The 15144-nt window shown below is 44.2% G+C and overlaps 1 protein-coding gene across 1 annotated transcript in view; it reads right to left on the reverse strand.

The window, feature by feature from the left end:
* BMF (Bcl2 modifying factor) overlaps window positions 1–6544 on the reverse strand; it is a 30782-nt gene extending 24238 nt beyond the window's left edge. Inside the window, exons 1-3 of the mRNA XM_051977067.1 lie at window positions 6393–6544; window positions 3357–3653; window positions 840–1000 (exon numbers count right to left, since the gene is read on the reverse strand). Coding sequence (XP_051833027.1) covers window positions 840–1000; window positions 3357–3648 — 453 coding nt within the window. The 5' untranslated portion in view covers window positions 3649–3653; window positions 6393–6544. The remainder of the gene's footprint in view (window positions 1–839; window positions 1001–3356; window positions 3654–6392) is intronic.
* Window positions 6545–15144: the final 8600 nt, after the last annotated feature.

Here is a 15144-nt window from a genome sequence, read left to right on the forward strand (position 1 = left end):
AATCAGCCTGAGAATCTCCCTGCCGGGACAGCACTCCAAAATGTTAGCCAGGGGAAGAAGGGTTAAGTGTTCTGGCTGGACAGAGCAGCTCAGAAAGGCCCAGTGCCGGTGGAGGGAGGGGAGGGCAGTCCCGGGCCCTGCACAGCTCCTCCTGCACGAGCCAGCCAGCCGCCGCCGCCTTTGTTGACTAACTCTGCCACATGCTTAGCTGACACGCGATGCTCCACTGTGGCGCTGCCAGGGCTGGGCGGCCGGGCTGCCACCGGGCACCCCAAGCCTCAGGCCAGGAGGGATTCTCAGAGGTACTATTTTCTCCTGAGTCCCTGGCCCTGGTTCCCAGACACAGACATCAGATCAGGCGGCCTCCCCAGCTGGAAAGTGTCAAATTACAACCGGTTCCACAGCTTCCCCCTCCCAAGCTGGAGCCCCACTGCCTGCATTAACCTTCCCTCTGCTTCGTGAATGCATGAGCAGGCGATGGGGATTGAGCATCCACGCCAATCCACAGGGGTGACGGTGCTGGGGCAAGGAGATAGGGTGGGGGGGATCGGGGACCAAACTGCTGCCCAGCCCTTCTGCAGCTCCCATCTCACGTTAACCCCCTTCTGCCTCCCCATCAAGGTGAGCCTCTTCCTAATTCTCACCTCTAGGACATTCCCCCGAAACGGGCCCAACTCCTCCTCAGGAACTATGACAAAGCCCACCTCAAAAAAGACCCCAAGAGTCTGACGGAAGGACGTCCCAAGTGTGGATGAGAATTTCAAATGAGAGAAAGGTAATACACAGCTCTTATGGTCTTGGCACCCACTGCAGCTCAGCAGTCATCACCTGGTACCTACCCGTTGCAGGTGGAGTCTGTGGAATTGGTCCGCAATGCACTGAAGCTTTCGGGCAATCTGCACCTCAGCTCGATGCTCCCACTGCTCCTCGGGAGGCTCCGCTCCAAGCCTCAGGCTTGAAGGAAAATTGGCTGGGAGGGGAAGTCGATATCCAGCGTTGCCTGCAAAGAGAGAAGCTCCACGTGGGCCAGCATTTCACACAGTAGCCAGAGGCCTTCTCGGGGCCGCAACTGAAAATGCCCAGGAAAATGCCCAGGCGTGCAGTAAGCATCAGTTCCGAGTGTAAGTCTAGAAGGATCTCACTGGCTATCTGGTCCCACATTTTCTTTTTGAAAGTAAGGCTCAAAAAAGTTAAATGATTTGACATGCTGGAGGCTTGATCAAAAACCAAAGAATATAAACCTCAGCTCTGGCACGACACCATAGTAGACATAGTCTCTCATCTATTTGCTCAAGTTGATTAATTTAAAATTTACACAAAGAGAAGAGATTTTGTTTCTTAACAATAACAACAACCCAACAATGAATGCCAACTAAGCACTATTTTGGATTGTAGAGTAAGAAATAAGGGGGAAAAAACCTCAGTACCTGCTCTGAGATACAAAAATAACTATGGTGTATGGGCAAGGAGAAGGAGTGGTGGGGATTAGGAGTATAAGAAAGACAAACATTACTTTAAGAGTTAAGAAGAGAAAAATGATCATGCTTAGTTGGGAGGTAGGAATAGGAAAAGGAAAGGGGGAGCGAAAGAAAGACAGAGAAAGAGAGTGAGAGGAGAAAGACACAGAAAGACAGACAGGGAGAGGGAGAGAGAGAGAGTCAGAGAGACACAGAGAGAGAGAGAGAGGAGTAATAAGAAAAGCTTCCTTTAGAGTGGTATCTGAGCTAAGCTTTAAAGAATGGAGAAAAAGAGGAAGGGAGGACATTACAGATATATAGATCACTATGAACAAAGATACTGAGGCATGAAACAGTCTAATCCGAACAGAACACAGTAAATGATGGAAGAGGGTAAAATTAGTCTAGAAGAACAGGAAAGTCCATTCAAAAAAGCAGACTGGTAACAAATGAGTGTTATTTTTAAGGCTGTATGTTACCATAATTAGATTCTCATTCCCCTTCAGGGTGAAGCTCCTCTCTGAAAGGAATTTTTAAACTCTCCAAGGTATTTGGTTCTAATAGATTAAGGGACTAAAGAAAGGGCCAAAAGGAGGAGTTGCAGAGGATAAGCCCTGGAACCTCCCCAGCAAGATTCAGGCACTATCTCCAAGACGTAAAAGAGAGCATCTCAGGCCATAGGAAGAACAAAGTCCTTCTGCAGGCAGCCTTGGCTGGAACTGCTGGGATGCCCTTTGAATGCAGATACTATGAGCATCTCACAAATCAGAGACACTCCACTCCTTCCCCTCTTTTTCTAATTGCTCAGGAGAATTCTGCACAGGATTACTTTGCTTTATCACTGCAACACAATTCCTTCTAGTAGTCACCTTGGGTCCTGTGCCTCATTCCATATATGTAACATAACTTCAAACCCTGGTTTCCTTTCTTCTCTTTAAACTAATAAATGGGTTTTATGCCTAATTTCACTCCTTATGCCTGCCCCTCAAGCTCTTTAAATATAGGTGATGGGAATGGGATATGCCCAGACTTAAACCACCCTGTTCTGAAGGACTAGTCCCTCTCTGGGCACCCAGCCAGGACTTGGCAATTTTCTCCAGTTCTCCTTCCAACTACAAGTAGTCTTCCATAAAAGCTGGGAGCCAACCTTGGCCCCTAGGAACATTCTCTTCCAGAGGGAACTAGAAAGTAGCATCAGACCAAGTGATAACACCAGAGGGAGTGAGTAAGCACTTTTAGGTCTTCCCCATCACCACCCTTTCCTTACCACCACAGTTCACTGATAAGTAGGCAATGGCCTTCCTCTAGCTCACCTCCTGGATAAAATGCCAACACCAAAATAGGAAGACTGTCCACTCCTTTTCTTTCCCCAAAAGCCCTTCCTCTTGATGTGTGGTGAGGAGGAGAGATACAACTAGAGCTAAATCTGGGTTGTCCCAAATCTGCAAAGGAAAAAAAGCCTGTCTACTGAGCAGAGTAACATTTAATCAGAGCCAAAAAGAACTTTAAATACACACAAAAAAAGAGAGAATATTAATACTGGAAAAAGAACTCAAGAGTCACCCAATACAATCCCCTCTTGTACCAGAATAGTGGTATTCTTGAAATAGTAAGAGAAAATATGCTCTAAATTCCCCTAACATTGTAAGTGCTCAATAATTATTTTAGTGACTAAATAAATGGGCGGGCAAAATAATCTAGCTTTGTGAGGATTGGCAACTGATCCAGCAAAAAAGAAATGAACTCCATCCATGAAAGAAATGAGGATTCACAAGGGTGAGGAGAGAAGACTCAATATCCCTGTTGTCCCCTATAATATCTTTATTAGAAGGGATATATTCCCCTCTATCCTGAACTTAGGAGAAAAGAAATCAGGAAAGAAAAGGCATTCAAACTCACCATAAAAGAGTCGGTGGGGTTCTTCGGTAACTCCACAAGGCAGCATGACACCCTGGCTTGGGGAGGCTGGACTGAGGGTCTGAGTGGCCTTGTCTTCCTGTCCAACTGAGCGAAGCCCTGGGCCACAGCAGTGGGTAAGAGGGAAAAGCTGCAGCCCATCCAGCATATAGTCAGGCTGGCTCTGGGCAAACAGAGCAGGAGAGGTCAGGCCCCCTGGCTGAGCACCAGGCTCTGAGTCCTCCGGGTGGAACACGTCGTCCTCCAGCTCTTCCACATAATGAGGAGACTCCATCTCTCCTGCAAAAAATAATAAAAATAAAAAATAAAGCAGTCAAGTCTGGAGTGCCACTTTCCACCCCCCTTGGATGATTAATGCCCCTGCTCCCCAAGCTCCTCCCTAACCAATGGAAGATAAGGTCAAGGACTGCTGGCATACAGCCTTGGCACAAAAGACCTAGAAGTAAGGACAAAAAACTCCCCCCAAACTACCTGGGCAAAACCCAACCCACCTGGCCCCTCTACCAGGTTGCCCACAGCCTCCTGTACCTTTGGCTTTCTTTCCCAAACAGGCCTGTCTGTGGAGTTTAGACTGAGTGTTCTTGGCAAGGGCTATTCTGGCTGTTATGAGACTTGCTTACAGAGTCTGGGTGCTGCTATGGGGTATTTAGGAAATGGTAAACAATGAAAGTAAGGGGGCGGGGTGGGGGGGAGGTTGTAAGACACCCAAGTCATTCACCTGCCCCAGCACTGCAAGGTTACCCAAGCAGGCTCCACACACAGTGTTCTCTACAAGTGAAAAAGAAGCATAATCCTTGCCCTAGGGAGCTCACTACCACATTCAGGCAGAGCTAACTCCTGGCTGAGCAACAACAACTACAACAAAAGCCAACAATAACCTTGCAGCCCTGCTTCCAGCTCCAGAACCTGCTCAAGTCCCTCCCAGCTGCTTCACTTTCCCCTCTGTCCCGCCCCCCACTTGCTCAACACTCACCAATAGGCACCAGAGGGTGGTTTTGGTGGTGGGGAGATTTCTGGGAGAGCCCAAGTCACAACAAGATGCTCTGAATCTGGAGAATTAGTGAACTGAGCAGCTATGGCTCTCCAGAAGTCCACTGAGAGGGTGAGCTTATCATCCAGAGTACCCAGTCTACTACAACTCCCAAAATCCCTACCTGGAAGGGTTCCCATGCCTGTCCCTTGTGGAACCCGGGAGTAGTGTATTCTACCTGCTAGGAGGAAGTCAAACTCATTCCCTTCTCTCTAGCATCACTCCACCTTCCACTCCCTCTGCCATTTGGGTAACTAAGAAGTACCTCTTACTTTAGAAGAGAGACAGCTTAGAGAAGACTGAGTCCTGGGATGACCCACTCCCCAACTCCCACTCAGTACCTCACATTTGTCTACCCTAATGTCCAAGTATGTCTTAGCTTTACCAGTGCCCAAAAGCAGAAGTCACCTCCCTCTCCAACAGAGTGCCATGGCACAAAACTTGTCAAAGATGGCAACAAAAACAGAACTCAGGACTCCTGTTTCCCAGCTCACGGCTTGCTTTCAAATACAATCCAAGTTGAACTATTTTTCTATAGTATCTGAATAGATCACACCTAAATTTGCAGATCAAATCCATCACTCTCACACTTTCTGTCTCTGTCTCTCTCTCTTTTACACACACACACACACACAGAGCCATTCCTATGGACCAGAACTCATATTTTCTAACTGAACTGACCTGAGTCTACTCTACCAGAGTTAGGTATGATGGTTACCTGTTGTCCAAAAGAATGACAGCTTTCTGCTGATAACACTAACCTCAATGAGAAAGGTCTCTTTTAAAGCAGTTGGGATCCCACAAACATAGGCAAAAGACAGAAACTTTTTTTTACTCCTTTGAATCTTGTCAGCTTGTAGCCTCCAGGCAAAGCCCTAATTCTAAATTGTCGGGGTTGGGTGGGTGGGGGAGGTGTAGCCCGAGTGCGTAGGATCAGTAATCCCCGGGAGACCCTTTCCATTCTCTATAGGAATTGCAGAACTGCCTCTTTTCCCCACCCCCCAACAGATCTGACTTTCCTCCGTGATTCAGTTCCAGACTCCTCTGCTAGTACAGGCTAGCCCAGAAGAGTTGTGGTACACTGTTTGGGGGAGGGGTGGAATAGGAGGCAAGTGGTCCCTGAAAAAACTTGGGATCAATTGATGGAAGAGAAGCTCCTGGAGCTGAGGATGTGGGCCATAACCCAGAGGGCTCTATTTTCCTCAGGAAGTCACTGCCAGGTAAGACATTATTCCAAAGGGAAATCCAAGCCTTTCTGGACCTGCCCAAATCTTTTTCAACGGTGACAGTGGTTTCCAAAAGTTGGGTTTGGCCCCAGAGGGCACAGACAGAAACCAGGCCCCCGGAGTCCCTGGCGCTGCCAGAAACCAGGGGTCATGTGTATACTACAGAGCTGGGTCCACAGTACCGCCTAACTCCAGGAAAGAGCCTCAGTTCTAGGGCTATGATGCCAGGGCTCAGAGCCAAAGCCCAGTGATGAGCGCTTGGGGCTCCGTGCCCAGACTGAGATGGGAAGGAGGTAAAGAAGCCAAGATGTAAAGGAGAGTCCTACCCCCGCGGGAAGCAGTACACCCCAAAACTCTTCGCTACCGTCCCTGCTCTGGAGCAGGACTCAGAAAAAAGGCTAGGGCACCTCCTCAGTCCCACAGGCACTGCACCCCAAGCTCCCTTAGTCATTGCAAGCTGAGCCTCTCCTCCAGCGATGCCCTGGGGCAGAGCACACCCCAAGCGGCTCCACGGAAGCCCCGCGCTCCCAGATCACCGGGGTGGGGGGCAGCTCCGTAACTCCCCCCCCTCCAAGCACCGCCCCCAAACACTGGTCAGCACGGCAAGCCTCCCCTGCCGCGGGGCACGGATCCCCGGGGGCCGCTCCGCTCCCCACGCGGGGCACTTACTGCAGCCCGCTCCCTGCCACGCGGCGCCATCTGCCCCCCCACGGGGCGCTGCACCCCGCTCGGCCGGTCAGCCCCCCAACCCCGGGGGCTTACCTGGCGAAGGGGCGCAGGCGGCAGGCGCGCGCGCAAGGAGATTAGCCTCCGCCGCCGCCCGCGCGGTATTGTTTCCAAAATACCCCCGCTCTCTGGCATCCCGCAAACAGCTGACGAAGCCCCGCCCCTCGACGACGACCTGACCAATGGCAAGCGAAGCTCCGGGTCCTGGGCTGGGCAGCAGGCAGGGACAGTCGAAAATGTGTGAACCTTCCAGGAGATGCTCGGCAAGGGAGCGGGGCAAAATTCTGAATCACCACAGAAGCGAAGGGTTGTCTCCCCGGCCTCTGCCTCCTGTCTGCCACTCCTTCTTTTGGGACCCAGAAAGCAGAAAGCAAGCCCAAAAAGTGTTCCTATGAGACCCATGGTTTTTCCTGATCGGACTAAGTAATTATCTGGGGGAGGGGAAAATAGCTTCAATTTGCATCCCCTACGATAGCGAATCGGAGCAAAAGCTTCCTGTTGACAAATGATGTGGGTCCTCATGGTCCCGTGCCCCCATGACACAGTATTGTCCTGTCCTCCGGTGGCGACTCGGCGCCAAAAACTGTGACCTCACAACCAAAAAGTGTCAGGGATGGGGAACCCAGTCAGTTCAAACAGCGGTCCTAATTTACACCCAAGTTTCACCTGGTGGGCGCCAAAGGAGAGAAAGGGAGGAAGAGGAGAGGGAAGGAGGAGACAGGAGGGGAGAGGAGATGGACTGTCTCACCTTGGAACTGGGGTGACGATGGAAGTCACTATGATTATGACTAGGAAGATGCGGAATTAAGCGTCCTCTCTGGGATCCCGGGGCTGCAGGGGCAGTGTGGCTACCTGCGGAGCAAAGGAAGACACGTCCGTGTCCATGTCACATCTCCAGGAAGCCGTGGGAGGAGTCACTGACTGGGGACCGTGGGCCGCAGATTTAGCCAGCCTGGGAGTTTGGGGGTGTGGGGACCATACCGGCTCTAGCCGGTCCTGAAGGGCACGGCAAACATTCCCCTTGATGGGGATGGGATGGTTTGGTGAAACACTTCACTTCCTTCATTTTTGTCCCGAATCCATACATTTTCTGCCCTTGCCCATGCTTTGGAGGAACTTTGCTGTTCCTGGGAACTCCCCCTCCATCTTGCCTGGAAGGGCCATCTTCACTGATGAATGGTGACTTCCCTCCCTCCCAGAGAAGTGTCACCAAGAGCCCCACCGAAGTTTGCAGCGTCACCGTAGCTGCACTTCCCTCCTAGTAATGGAAGGAGAACAGGATCTGGAGTTGGGGAATATGGATCTGAATCCTGCCCCCACCGCAGTCACTTATTTCAGGCAGGCAAGCAGGGTTTTGCCACACGTTATCAGAATGAGGAAGTTGGACAAGATGACCATTGTGAGCTGGTGATCCGGTGAAGGGGAGACTGCAATTCCTTTCTTATCCTTTACCAATATAGTTTGACATGATGGGAAGAATGCTAAGGATGAAGTAAGAGGTTCAAATCCTACTTTTGATGCTTGTTCACTGTGTGACCTTGAACAAACTACTTCACCTTCCTGAAGCTATTTCCTTATCTGTAAAAATAGAGGCTTGATCTAAATGGCCTCTCAGGTCTCATCTTACCGATCTCTGATCCTAGATCTGCCCCACCCTGTTTAGAAGAGGCTAAGTTCTCTCTCATGAACTCAACAAATCACCCCCAAGGATTAGTAGGGGCCAAGCACTAGTAGCAGTAGAGGCCAAACAAACAACCTCTGCTTGGGAGATTGGAAGGGGGGAGATTCTAGGGGGAAGAAGAAAAGGTAGAGAAAGAAGGATGATCAGGACATCCCCCTTGTCCTTCCTAAAGGTTAATATTCACCTTGGCAATAATAACAACTCATACGTATTCATTTTCCAAAGTACTGCTGCACCACAAAATTTGGTAACACGAGTATAATTAGCCTTGTTTTACAAATGAAGAAACTGAGGCTCAAAGATCAAGGTGCACCACAGACAAATATTGCTTTTATTCCATTTAGTTCAACAAACACTTACCATACACTTTCTACATACCAAATATTGTGCTAAGTACTGAGGATAAAAAGACAAAAACAAGACACAGTAAGCAGAACATAGAGATTCATTCTTGGAGTCAGAAAGAACTGGATTCAAATCCTTCCTATGAAACCTGCCAAATGTGTGACTCTGAGAAAATCATTTACTAATTTCTCAGTGCTTCAGGTAATTCTATTTGCAATGTGTTAACCATACTTTGTAAGAAGCTCTTAGGAGATGTGGATAGATGTGACCTTGTGTTAGGACCAAATCTGAAGAGAAGAAGAGAGTCCAGAAAGGGGCCTGCACTACTACTGAGAGAGTAGGAAGGGAGACAAGTACCAGGAGTACCATAAGGCTGAGAGATCTTGTCTTCATTCTGAGAAAGAGGTATTGCTATGAAGTTTTTTTCTTTATTTCTTTTTTTTTTATTAAAGTTTTTTATTTACAAAGCATATGCATGGGTAATTTTTCAACAATGACCCTTCATCAAATTTTCCCCTCCTTCCCCCCACCTCCTCCCCTAGATGGCAGGTAGTCCAATACATTAAATATATTAAATTCAATATATATATACATATTTATACAGTTATCTTGCTGCACAAGAAAAATCAGATCAAGAAAGAAGAAAAAACTGCAAAAGAAAACAAAATGTAAGCAAACAACAATAGAGAGAATGAGAAGTTATGTTGTGGTCTACACTCAACTTCCACAGTCTTCTCTCCAGGTATAGATGGCTTTCTTTATCTGAACAAGTGGAATTGGTTTGAATCTTCTCATTGTTGAAGAGAGCCACATCCATCAGACTAGATCGTTGTATAGTCTTCTTGTTACCGTGTATAATGATCTCCTGGTTTTGCTCATTTCACTCAGCATCAATTCATGTTAAGTCTCTCCAGGCCTCCCTGAAATCATCCTGCTGGTCATTTCTTACAGAACAATAATATTCCATAACATTCTTATACCATAACTTATTCAGCCATTCCCCAGCTGATGGGCATTCAATCAGTTTCCAGTTTCTGGCCACTACAAAAAGGTTGCCACAAACATTCTTGCACATACAGGTCCCTTTCCCTCCTTTAAGATCTCTTTGGGATATAAGCCCAGTAGAAACACTTATGCAGTCATTTTCAGTCCTGTCCAACTCTTTGTGACCCCATTTGAGCTTTCTTGGTAAAGATATTGGAATAGTTGGCCATTTCCTTCTCCAGCTCATTTTGCAAAGGAGGAAACTGAGCTAAATAGATTAAGTGACTTGCCCAGGGTAAGTAAGGTAAAACGTCTGAGTTAGATTTGAACTCAGTTTTTCCTGAGTTGCATATCAAGCAGTCCACTGTACTACCTCGCTGCCCTCCAGAAAGGGGGTACCAGAATTAAATTAGGGCTATCTGCTCCCCTCTTGATATTGCTGGTCTAGGGCTACAAGTTTAAAGGGTCAAAACAAAAGCCTTTTCCCTGATTACCATAGCTTAGCTTACATTTGCTATTTTGCTATAATACCAGCTATGAAAGACCATCATAAATAAAGAGTAACAAGTAATTGTAAACAAGTAAATGATTGACAGGAAGCAGAAATCAAAGAAATTTTGCAGCCTATAATGTACCAGAAAATACACAAGAGTGAATGAACTCTTTAGTGGGAATAAATGAGACTCAGGGCAACTCAAGATCAAGGAGACACAGGTCAGTCTCAGATGAGAGAGAAAGTTCCGAGTCATGACTACATGATAACACTTATTTAGGATAGTATATAGTCTGAGAAGACACTCCTGACCTCTAGAAGCCTGAGTGGGAGATGTAGCCAATCTTGCTCTGAGAAAGTCCAAAGTTATTGCTACATATGTTGTTTCAGAGCAGTTGTTTATCTGTCTGTACAAGGAAATCCTCATTTGGAGTTCTCTACCTCTTGAATTTGGATAAATAGGTGATACAATCGATACAGTACTGGGCCTGGAGACAGAAAGACTCAGCTACCTGAATTCAAATGTGATTTCGGACACATATTAGCTGTGTGACCTGGGCAAGTCATTTCTTCCTGTTTGCCTCAGTTTCCCATCTATAAAATGAGTTGGATAAAGAAATGGGAAACCTCTCAGGATCTTTGCTTAAAAAGAAAAAAGAAAAAGAAAAATCAAATGGGGTCAAAAAGAGTTTGAAATGACTTGAACACACTCCCTTGAATTCACAGATATGGTTTAAAAAAAAAAAAATGGTCCCAGCCACATATGTAACAAGAATCATAGGAGTGAGAGGCGGGAAATGTCTGATTTTCTGGACTGAGTATATCCAAAGCACACGTCCCTCAGCACTCACCTATTTCTTATTCTGATGCTTTTTTCTAGACAAGTGGTTTTTGAGTCCCAGGAGCAATATACAAGTCTGGAGTGGGGGAAAAGAGGGGAAGGAGAGAGGAGAGCTGGGTCAAGTCCCCTATAATGCTTACATTCTACAAGGAGTCAATAATATATGTCCAGACTAGATAATTTTTAAAATGTACAAAATGAATTTAATATGTTGGGGAGGATGGGATTCTAAACCTGAGATTTGGAAGGATGAAGGGAGATTGCATCTCCAAAATTTACAGGTGAGTGAGAAGTGCTTTTAAGCATGAGGGGAAACTTTTTCAAAGGCACAAAAATAGGTGAGAATATGCTACTTATAAAGAGCATTAAGTAAGCATGCTTAACCTGAAGATAGAGTGTTTGAGGAGGATTAATATGAAATCAGGTTGGAGTCAGACCTGAAGGGCATTACACCCAGAGGCATTTGTTCTTTGGCCTAGAGACAACAGGGAGCCACTGATGCTTCTTGAGCAGAAAAATTACCATCTGTACTTTAGGAATATTTAATTGGGCTGTTCTATGAAAAATGAATTGGAGAGGTGAGGGTATGGAAGCCAAAGGCAATTGCAACTGTCCAGGACAGTGAGAAATAAGAAAAGTCCTGAATATCTGCACAGAGAGAATATCAAATAATCTATTACTCTAAAGGTACATTCCAGTATTAAGATTATAGTTCAGGGTCAAAACCACTTTACCCAGATCCACCTTTATGGAAGGGATCTTTAACCTGGGGTCTGTGATTTTGTTTTGTTTTGTTTTAATATTTTGAAAACTGCCTTTCAATAATACTAATTTTCTTTGTAATATGATATATCTTATTTTACCCATTTACAAATGTTATTCTGAAAAAAAATCAAATGAAGGTGGCCTAGCTGTACCTGATCTAAAATTATATTATAAAACAGCAATCACCAAAACCATTTGGTATTGGCTAAGAAATAGATTAGTTGATCAGTGAAATAGGTTAGGTTCACAAGACAAAGTAATCAACTATAGCAATCTCGTGTTTGACAAACCCAAAGATCCTAACTTTTGGGACAAGAATTCATTATTTGACAAAAACTGCTGGGAAAACTGGAAATTAGTATGGCAGAAATTAGGCATAGACCCACACTTAACACCGTACATCAAGATAAGATCAAAATGGGTCCATGAGTTAGGCATAAAGAATGAGATTATAAATAAATTAGAGGAACATAGGCTAGTTTATCTCTCAGACTTGTGGAGGAGGAAGCAATTTGTGACCAAAGATGAAGTAGAGATCATTATTGATCACAAAATAGAAAATTTTGATTATTTCAAATTAAAAGGCCTTTGTACAAACAAAACTAATACAAACAAGATTAGAAGGGAAGCAACAAACTGGGAAAACATTTTCACAGTTAAAGGTTCTGATAAAGGCCTCATTTCCAAAATATATAGAGAATTGACTCTAATTTGTAAGAAATCAAGCCATTCTCCAATTGATAAATGGTCAAAGAATATGAACAGACAATTTTCACACGATGAAATTAAAACTATTTCCACTCATATGAAAGAGTTCCAAATCACTATTGATCAGAGAAATGCAAATTAAGACAACTCTGAGATACCACTACACACCTGTCAGATTGGCTAAAATGACAGGAAAAAATAATGACGAATGTTGAAGGGGATGCAGGGAAAACTGGGACATTGATGCATTGTTGATGGAGTTGTGAACGAATCCAACCATTCTGGAGAACAATCTGGAATTATGCCCAAAAAGTTATCAAACTGTGCATACCCTTTGATGCAGCAGTGCTACTACTGGAAAATATTTGATGCCCATCAATTGGAGAATGGTTGGCTAAATTGTGGTATATGAATGTTATGGAATATTATTGTTCTATAAGAAATGACCAGCAGGATGAATACAGAGAGGCTTGGAGAGATTTACATGAATGATGTTGAGTGAAATGAGCAGAACCAGGAGATCATTATATACCTCAACAACGATACTGTTTGAGGATGTATTCTGATGGAAGTGGATCTCTTTGACAAAGAGAAGATCTAACTCAGTTTCAGTTATCAATGATGGACAGAAGCAGCTACACCCAAAGAAAGAACACTGGGAAATGAATGTAAACTTTGCATTTTTGTTTTTCTTCCCAGGTTATTTTTACCTTCTGAATCCAATTCTTCCTGTACAACAAGAAAACTTCGGTTCTGCAAACATATATTGTATCTAGGATATACTGTGACATATTTAACATGTATAGGACTGCTTGCCATCTGGGGGAGGGGGTGGAGAGAGGGAGGGATAAAGTCGGAACAGAAGTGAGTGCAAGGGATAATGTAAAGAAATTTTTTTCAAAATAAAAAAAATTAAATTAAATTAAATTAACAAATTTTATTCTGAGAAGAGATCCATAGGCTTCATCCGACGGCCAGAGGGGACCATAACACACATACACAAAAAGGTTAAAAACTCTTGCTCAAGGACAATAATAGAAAATGGTGACATTGCATGGCATCCAAAATCATTGCTGAGAGTGTTTTCCATCCTGCCCCATCACACTGACTTTTTGTCTTCTTTTTTTCCTTTCTCCTTTGTTCTTTTGCTTTCTTTAAGGGCAGCTAGATGGTGCAGTAGAGAGGGCACTGGAGTCAGAAGGATTTGTGTTCAAATTTGCCTTTGACATTTAACTCTCTGTGAGACCCTGGGTAAGTCACTTAGCCCTGATTGCCTACACAAACAAACAAAAATATAAATTTAGGACCATAGAAATCATTCATTCTAGTTCCTTCATTTTAAACATCAGATTGTTAACAAACATTTTTTTTTTAATTTTTAATTGCATTTTATTTTTTTAAGTACATGCAAATATAGTTTTCAACATTCACCTTTCCAAAATCTTGTGTTCCAGAATTTTCTCCCTCTCTATTCCCTCCCCAAGAAAACAAGCAAACCTCAGACAGTTAATACTAAGTAGCTATGTGACTCTGGACAAGTCTCTTAATCCCAATTGCTTTGCAAAAAAAAAAAAAAAAAGACAGAAAGCAATCTCATATGGGTTAAATGTGTAATTCTTCCAAACATATTCCATCAGATTCCAGGGAGTGGAGTATGGAGACTAAATGTGGATCACAACATAGTATTTTCACCTTTTGTTGTTGTTGTTTGCTTGCTTGTCTTTTTTCTTTCTCTTTTTTTTCCCCTTTTGATCTGATTTTTCTTGTGCAGCATGATAAATGTGAAAATATGTTTAGAAGAATTACACATGAATAACCTATAGGGCAAGGGGGAAAGAGAGGATTGAAGAAAAATTTGGAACAAAAGGCTTTTCAGGAGTGAATGTTGAAAACTATCTTTGCATGTATTTGGAAAAATAAAAAGCTATTATTAAAAAAAGAAAGAAAAGAAAGGAAGGAAGGAAAGAAGGAAGGAAGGAAGGAAGGAAGGAAAGAAGGAAGGAAGGAAGAAAGAAAGAAAAAAGAAAGGAAGGAAGGAAGGAAGGAAGGAAGAAAAAAGAAAGAAAGAAAGAAAAGAAAAGAAAGAAAGAAAGAAGCTTTGGGATAGCTAGGTGGCACAGTGGATAGAGCACCAGCCCAGAAGTCAGAAGGACCTGAGTTCAAATCTTACCTCAGACACTTAACACTTCCTAACTGTGTGACCCTGGGCAAGTCATTTAACCCCAATTGCCTCAGCAAAAAAAGAAAAAAAAAAAAAGCCCCTATGGTCTGAGCCTCTAAAATAAATAATTAAAGGACACACACACACACACACACACACACACAAGTCTATCAGAATTGTCTTGGATCATCTCATTTTAACAAACATTTGTTAAGTGCCTAATATGTGTTGGGCACATAGTTAACCCAACAAAGAGATGTGATTTGTCTAAGGTCTTACAGGTAACAAATACCACAACTGAGCTTCTAACACAGTATTCTGACTTAAAATCAGATACAATTTTCACTAAAATCAGACTTTCTTCTTTATACCTTGTTTTACCTCTCACCCCTGTCAATGGCACTTATATTGTATTGTTAATTGTGTCCAGCTCTTCATGATCTATGGGGTTTTCTTGGCAAAGATACTACAATGGTTTTCCATTTCCTTCTCCGGTGATTAAGGCAAACAGAGATTACATGACTTGCTCAAAGTCATACATCTGGTGAATGTATGAAGCTGGGCTTCAACTCAGGTCTTCCTGACTTTAGACCCAGTGCTCTACCCATTGAGACACCAGCTGTTTGGATGGCACTCAGAGGAATTGCTTAATCTTCTTAATAATGCTCAAAACTGATAGCTCCTGATAGCTCTAAAAGAAACTGAATGTGGACTAAGGCATCCAGAAGTCCAGAGCTATTAAGAGTAACAGGAAAAACTTCCAGAAAGTCCAAGGTGGTCATTTTACCCAACTTCCTTGGTCCCTTCTTC

This window comes from Antechinus flavipes, chromosome 2 (genome assembly GCF_016432865.1).
Source record: "Antechinus flavipes isolate AdamAnt ecotype Samford, QLD, Australia chromosome 2, AdamAnt_v2, whole genome shotgun sequence".
In the NCBI taxonomy this organism is placed as follows: Eukaryota; Metazoa; Chordata; class Mammalia; order Dasyuromorphia; family Dasyuridae; genus Antechinus; species Antechinus flavipes.